The 8,489-nt window shown below is 36.1% G+C and overlaps 1 protein-coding gene across 1 annotated transcript; it reads left to right on the top strand.

Annotated features, from left to right (window-relative positions):
- The first annotated feature begins 629 nt into the window (after positions 1-629).
- Positions 630-5,709, top strand: LOC134043039 (hyaluronidase PH-20-like). The gene is made up of 3 exons (XM_062491033.1): positions 630-1,598; positions 3,094-3,183; positions 5,008-5,709. The coding sequence occupies exons 1-3, from the start codon at positions 630-632 to the stop codon at positions 5,707-5,709; spliced, it is 1,761 nt and encodes a 586-aa protein (XP_062347017.1).
- The last annotated feature ends 2,780 nt before the right edge of the window (positions 5,710-8,489 follow it).

Here is an 8,489-nt window from a genome sequence, read left to right as displayed (position 1 = left end):
CTCTGTAAAATTAACAAATAAATGATTAGTACTTTATTTTGATGTAGGTGAGAAATATTAGATTTACATTGCTGTTGATTAAGAGAAATCACTGTGAAGCTGCTCATTTTTACAGACATCAGTAACTGACACAATCAGGACTACTTCTGAGCACACTCACTCTGATCTATGAGCCATTGAATACAGTTCCACTCTCTGTTTTATATCTAGGCTTTTTTACATCTAAGTTTTAGGCATAAAACTGCCAGTGGAATAGTACGGTTTATTTCTCTATGGTTGCACATTGTTCTTTTCCTTCAAAGGGGAATTGTTTTCAAGCATTACAATATATTCAAAATCAGAAATGGTATTTGTTGCAATGTTAGAAATTAAATATTTATAATTTCTTACTTTACATTTGTTTCTTTTTCTGCATTAGGTCTGAAAAGTTTCCTGCAGTCTGAAATGACAGAGTGCCTTGTAAAAAGAACACCCCTATTTTACACCCAAGGAATATTGCTTAATAGGTATTAATCTGAAGAAATATATTGTATGGTAAAGTTTTTGACGGAGTACCAACCTTCTGAACACCCAGAGAGCATTTAATTTTTGTATGATCAGAAGCACCTAATGTCACTGCACATGCTACAATGGAAACTGTAAGACAAATGCAAAGTTTTGGCATCTGTGTTACCTGTACGTATCCTGTAGCATCTGGTGTGGTGTTTGCCACTCTTTTAGTTTCTTGCTGCTCAACTCTGAACATAAGAGCTCGTCCACTTGTTTCTAATTCACCTTTCCTTTCTATCTGGAATGCTCCCACAGAACTTTGTACTGAAAGGACTGGAGTGCAGCTGGACATGAATTTTTTTCCTCTAATTGGGAGTACACTAAAGACATCCATTGGGCAAAACATCACTCTCTTCTATCCAGACAGGCTTGGCTACTACCCTTACAAAAATGAAGTCACAGGAGAGGCATTCAATGGAGGACTCCCTCAACTATCGCTGCTGGAGAATCATTTAAAAAAAGCCAAAGAGGACATCCAATTCTACATTCCTGCAGATGAACAGCCTGGATTGGCTGTCATTGACTGGGAAAACTGGAGACCTGTGTGGATAAGGAACTGGGGATCAAAAGATATTTATAGACAGGAATCCATTGAGCTAGTTCAGCAGAGAGACCTCAGTCTATCAGAAGCTGAAGCCAGAACTATAGCTAAAATGGAATTTGAATTTGCAGCAAAATCATTTATGTTGGAAACTTTGAAGCTGGGCATAGAAATGAAACCAAATCGTCTGTGGGGATATTACCTTTATCCAGACTGTTATAACTATGATTACAAACAAAACCCACACAATTATACAGGAACCTGTTTAGATATTGAAATAGAAAGAAATAATGAGCTTAACTGGCTGTGGGAGAAAAGCACAGCACTTTATCCATCTATCTATCTAGAGACAGCATTAAAATCCTCCAGAAATGCTCAACTCTTTGTTCGTAACAGAGTTCAAGAAGCCATTAGAACTTCCTATGTCTCTAACTCTAGTAATCCCCTTCCAGTTTTTGTATATACACGTCCAGTATTCACAGATGTCTATGAGGAATATCTCTCTGAGGTGAGTGAAGCTAGACCTTAAATAGTTCAAATTTATATGGCAAGAAATTCCAGGTGACACTTACTTAGCAAATATACTAACTTGCATCAGAAAGAAGTGTGCAATTTTGTCTAAAAAAATTAAATTAATCCATCAAAGAAATTTGACCAAAGGGAATATGAAGAGGTCTATTTTCAAACCTTTCTCACTGTATTTATCAAATAGTATTTTATTCTCTGAGTTTTTCTCACATGTAACAAAATAGTACAAAACTAGAAAACATATTTAGCACACTTAGTCAGAGGAAAGAAATACCAGTACAGTCTTGCAAAGAGAATTAGTAATACTAGGCTCACCTACTGACCGCTTTTTAGGTTGTAAGGAAAAAAACATACAGTAAAAAGAAGTCTTTCTTTCCATAAAAATTGTTTAAAGCTAATGAGAAAATTCTGTCCTTAGTTGTACTCAAGTAGCTTTTAAAATGGTATTTCAGCATGTCATGGGTTAGTTAAGGTTAGGCTCTGATTAAAATCCAATCATCTTATTGCAATTCTGGCTGTACTTTTCCCTTCACATTTTTATAGACACCCACCCTATCAGAGATACCACCACTGGGGAATCTCTTGTTGGTGTTCCAGCCCATGAGGAAAGGGAAGTTAGAGTCCTGGTGATGGCATTCTGTCTGGTTTCCTCCAGTATTCTGGACAGAGCATTAGCAAGTGCTGTCCCCAGCTCTGTGGATACTTTCAGGGAGCAAGGTGTGCTGTCAGGGGTTTTGCTGGGATACTAACTAATAACTGAAATACTGTAATCTTTACATTAATTCTTTTTTTTTTTTAAAATTTGTGTTGTGCCCTACAGTGACTTGCTTTTTTATTGCTTTTTCATTATCATGAAATTTCTCTCATACAATATAGGCCTTAACATTTTTCTAGGACTGGGCTAATAGCTGAACCTAAAAGGAGAACTGAACAGAAACAAATTTCTGAAATCAATCTCTGTTAAAGACCAGAGACATTCTCTGAAAAAGGGAGAATCCTACTGTTGAAAGCTCTTTCTCTTGCTACATTTCTATTTTATCACTTTCTGGTAACAGAAATTAAGTTTTTTAAAAAAAAAAAGCGCTGCGCTTTCCAGTATCTTTATCCCACAGTATTAGTGAAACCTGACACCTGTTGCTACCAACTCTGCTCAGCCTGGAGACAATGCAGCAAAATAAGCCTTAATATGATTGGAGGAGTGTATGTCATATATCTAAGCACTGGCTCAGTTTTACAGCCTCATTTTTCTAACCAGATGACATATATAAATTGGGTGTTGTTGGCAACATTTTCTGGTATCACCTGTGCAATCCAATTCCTGGATAAACTTTGCAATTGAGAGCAGGACATGCATTGTGCATCACTGCTTGCTGTCTTCAAAGTAGTTATTTTGGATATGTCATTTACTATATGCTTTTATTCATTTGCCCTTAGGTTACTCACATTTGTATGATTCTTTGCATATTTTTGTTCAGGATGACTTGGTAAACACCATCGGAGAATCTGCTGCACTGGGGGCTTCTGGAATTGTGATCTGGGGTGATATGAATTTAACACAAAATAAGGTATGCTATATTATTTATTACATGAAATTTTTAAGGAGAAATGAAGCAAAAGGGATGTGAAGCATTATGATCACTTACATTGTATCTTCTACTTTTAAAATGATAACTCCATATTGCCAGTGGTTTTTTTTGTAGTCAAAACCCAAGCACAACAGAGGCTTATTAAGGACATCACAGACTACACAGAACAAGATTTCAATCTTTCCAGTGTATTAGTACTGTTGACTCTGGGTAACTGGACAAGTTGCTATGATTACTGTAGGCAAGTTAGCACTTGTTTAATTAGTATAAGAAAGAATTCCTCTATCTTAATTTCATTTTATTTATGAGGTAAAGAAAAAAATTACTTGAGCTTGCCTGGAACAATTTTTGAAAGACCTTTCTGCTTTTTGGAGTGGTGAACTTGGCAACAGTATTTCAAGCACTAGGAGAAGTCAGTCTGTAAAAGTTCAGCCCTAGCCTGTTTTCTGTGTTGTAAATACTATTTTGATTCATTTCATTGTATGAAACATCTGAGCCAGAAGAAAAAAATTCTAGTTTGTTTTAGGAAGTTTGAGAAACTGCTACAAGGATGGTCTCATAATTCTTTCCAGGTAGTACATTCATAACCAGGCAAGTTAGATTTAACAAACTATTTTATGGAAAGACTCTTGTGAAGTCTTCTGAGTGCAAAGAACCAAAACGCTTCATCTCTGCCAGACTTCCTGTTACAAAAAGCACGGCCAAATACACCTCCACAGCTCTGTAAGGTTGTTATTCCCCAAAGCATCCCACTTTTACTTTCTTTGTATGTGCTTTCTGTTGACAGAGGGCATCAGTTGCACCTGGAACTTTTCTGCCCATTATCTCAATATCAGAACACAGATGAGCAGCAACTTTTATTGTCTGAATTTTGAGATTCCTGTGAGAAAAAAAGAACTCTCCCAGTCAGACTATGTATTTGTACACTAAATGACCCTGATTTTTTATAACTTTCACAGTCCCTAGCATTTCAGAAATGAAATATTACTGTAAGCCTCACTTCTTGATCAACCACAATTTCTTGGAAGTATTTTTATATATACCTAACAGAAAACCAAAAAACCTACATACATTTTAGATTCACCGAAGTGATCTCCATGTGATCCAAGTGATCTTCCAATTATTAGGCATATCTACATGTGGTATAGGGCAAATGTCTATGATGCCAGAAACAGAGTTCCCAAAACTTCTGGTTATTAAACTGTGCCAAGAATGCACAGAACACATGCCAATTTCATGATCAGTTAGAATGATCAATTATCTTAGTGTACCTTCAATTTGACCATCCAACCACAGTTCTTTTCACTTAAAAATGCCATGAAATCTCCCTACCCTGTAACCAAGCTATTGAGGTCAGGGGAAAGCTGAAAAGTCTCACAGAGATTACTTGATAAAAAAAGTATTTGTTTAGGCTGAAGAAGTGAGGGTTTTTTTTTTTCCCCATATCCATTCAAACTATTTAAGACCTTAAAAGGAACTTCAGTTCTTCATGAAACTTCTTTAAATGCATCTGATTCAAAAAGCTACGTGAAATATAGAGATAAAATTAAAGCTTAAAGACAATTGCTTTCTGATTTAACTGCTTTTTTTTGACATCTCCAGCAACTACACCACATAAATTTGCCGTGATCCTTGAATTTTATATCAGCTTCTCAGATAAACTTGATTCCAACAACAAGTTATAGCTACTATCAAATCCCCAGGGGAAACACTTATAGATATATACTGTGGTACTGTTATTAAAATGACAGCATTGTAATGGTTTCCATACTAAACTGTGGAGGTATAATGCTCTTTTCACAGAACACCTGTAGAACTCTGGACAACTACCTTCGGAGGACTTTGACCCCATACCTCATCAACGTCACAATGGCAGCCAGAATATGTAGCCAAGTGCTATGCCAAGACTCTGGTGCTTGTGCACGGAAAAAATGGAATTCCAGTGACTATCTTCACTTGAACCCTGAGAATATTGCAATTCAAATGACAAAGGATGGAAAATACACTTTACAAGGGCAACCATCATATAAGGATCTGCAAACATTCATAGAAAAATTTGATTGCCATTGTTATGCAGGGCAGAGCTGTGAACCTACAGCTGATATAAATGACATCCATTACATCCATGCTTGCATTTCAGAAGATATTTGCATTCAGATATCCTCAAATTCACTTTCTAACATAGAAGCCTCTGAAGAAAAGATCCTGTCTAACAGAACTGCATTTTCATTTACCTCTGAGAGTAAGGTGACATTATCTACACATCCTGAAATAGATTTCCAATCTACCTCTGGAAATAATATACTTAATATAACAACTGCAGAATATAACACTGTTACAGCTGCCAGTAGCTATGATTTAGAAGAAAATGATACTCGTACTTTCAGTAGTTCTTCATCCTGTAAGATAAGGTTGTTTAATCTGTTTCACCTAATTCTGCTTTTGAGAACCTTAATACAAATTACCTATGAAAGTGAGAATATCCTTTTCCCTGACTATATTTGAAATTCTAAAGGTTTTATTTACAAAACAAACAAACAAATTCCTGAAAGGCTTATGATCTTATCTGTATCAGGTAACATTTTCTAATCCATAGGTGCCATTTCAGTTTGAATGCAATCCTTCAGTTTAGTTCTATAAACTAATGTTTGTGCCAAAGATATATTGGTCTATATATACTGACTATGCTATCTGAGAGGATACTCAAGAATAAGAAGCATTTTTTACAGTTCACATTTTTAACCATTATACTAGGAGAAAAGTAATTGTTGACAATGCTCTTTTGTGTACTTCACGTTCAAACAGTTAAATATATAATAAATAAAATAACTAAACAGGTTTGACGCTCTATGCAAGAATTAATTTCATTCTGCATGAATGGAATTAGCTCTAAAAATATTTGACTTTCCTTTAGATCTGTGGAACTTTGCAGCATAAAATTTATCTGATTAATATAATGTTCCTCTACTTTTCACAAAACCTTTAGGGATCCTGTAGTTTTTCTTTTCATTAAATATATTTGTAACTCTTCAAAAGGTTCTAATTTCAGTGGGTTAACTTTAAATATTAGAGCTTCATTATTTAAAATTTGAGCTGTAGCAGTTTATCCTTTCTTCTCACAAACCCTCCCCCTTTTTTTACATTTCTCTTTTTTGGTTTCCAGTTCTTTTGTCTTACCAATACTCACAACTCATCTGCTCTGTCTGTGCATTCCCTGTGCCAGCACAGGTCACCAGTCCTAGTTTCTCCATGCAGCCATCCCTAGGAACTGGTTAGGGTTCTATGTGCCATTTGGACAAAAGTCTGTGCATGGGACTGTATGCCTTGTTATTTCCTGAAGAGTTTATTTGGTGAAAACCAAGTTTGCTCCTTTAGGAAAACCCAGCAGTGGCGGCAGAAAAATAAGCGTCACTTGGGACCTGGGAAAATCTCAGGACCACCTTTCTGATTCAGGTTGCTGACAGAACTGGAAGTATCTGCTTAATACCATTCCATTGCCAAAAGCAGTGTGAAAGTAGCAGAGATACGTCAGAAGACAACTACTCCCAGTATCATATCAGGAGTCTAGTTATGATTAACATATAGTCAGTTTAAGCATTTAGAAGCAATTAACTGCAGCTTGTTTGATAAAATAACCTTTTCAAATTATTATGTCAGATGCTTAATAGTCAGTTGGCCTTCTGATGAGTGAAGAGTGGCTGCTGGCATTGATACATTAAAAATGCCCCTAGAGCCAGACATGATCTGCATAAATAATTCACCACCTCCCACCAGCCTGCCACACTAATGAAAATAACCAGGACCTCATTATACTGGCCATTTACTTATAAAAAGTTAATTAGTTAATCTAGCAGAAAACACATATTATATCAATTTTCTTTGAATTTTCAGGTTGTTGGTCATAACAGAGATGCAGAAAAATAGATGAAGCTTTTAGACTTAACATGGAGAAATAATGTTTTATGGCTTTTGAACAAGTTATCAAGAGGAAGTGACAATTCTCATCCCAGTTACAGTGATAAGTCCACGAGTCAAAGCTGTTTCTGCCATCAATGTTCCAAGTGGAATAATCAATTAAAAATATATATGTAGCAGATTGTTTAGCACAAAAGAATACATCTGATTTTGAACATCTGTGTAAAAACATGCTTTTTTTCCACTGCAGCTTTGATATTGGTTATTTCATCTTGGATAAAGAAAAGACATTGTATCATAACTCCTGTGTCTGAACTCCCTTCACACTGCATTTGTGGTAACTGTCAAATTGTTTCTAAAAACTGGAAACATCACTGGTAATGCCTTAGCAGAACTTGTATGAATTATATGAAATTCTATTTTTTTCATAATGCTCTGACACGGCTAAACTGAAAGATACTGGATCTTTAGCACTTTGTGGTAAGACAGCATGCAGGTTCACAAAATCAGCAAGTCTTGTCATGAATATTTTTGACTATCAACCAGGCAAAAGCAAGAATCATTTGTGATGATTCAAGCAAGAAATCACCAAAAAAGGAGGGATGGGAAGATTAAATCACAGAACAGTTGAAATAGAGCACCCAGGACCTCCCAATGGATGCAGAGGAAGTGAACTGCAGGAGTGAAAGAGTGAAGCAGTGGTGAATGTGGAAAGACCAGTCTCTTCCCATTCAGCACTTTTATCTACCTGTTACTTAATAATGACAACCTCTCCCCAAGGCTCACTGTAAAGATAAAGGATCACGCCAACGGATATGTTAGACCTATTCATCCAATCCCATCTCTTTTTTTCCCTTGAGAACAGCCAGGACCAGAAAAGTAAAAGGAAGATGAGGGGAAAGCAGTCTATCGTAATAAACTGTGCCTTCCTAAGCTGCATCTTAAAAAGCTATCTACCTTGAGCTCTGATGTACAATGCTTTGCCAGCCACCTTTCAAATGTTCAATCAGGATTATTTCTGTTACCTATGTGTATCTGCAATTCATGCTTTAAATCCCACAGACTTCAGGATTTAGGTCTTCTATGTGTTAAATTACAGTATTTTCCAAATGCGTTATTTTTCACTGTATTATATTTGTCTTACCTATATTCTATAGAGTCACCATGGAGTCAATGAGTCCCCACGGAGTAAAAGAAAAAAAGAATGAAAGGGGTGCTATGTCTTGTATTGCTGGTGACTATCATATGTTCAAAGCCAAATTTATTTTGTCCTAAAGTGGACCCCTTTCCAAAGAGATTGTCTTATATTCATTGTATTGCCTGTAATTATTAGTTGGCCTTATAGTTTTCATTTCTTGCAGTCTTGTAAT

The sequence above is a fragment of the Cinclus cinclus genome, chromosome 4 (assembly GCF_963662255.1).
Source record: "Cinclus cinclus chromosome 4, bCinCin1.1, whole genome shotgun sequence".
NCBI lineage: Eukaryota > Metazoa > Chordata > Aves > Passeriformes > Cinclidae > Cinclus > Cinclus cinclus.
Note: the sequence above shows the minus strand (reverse complement) of the source record. Positions and strands in the feature narration are given on the sequence as shown.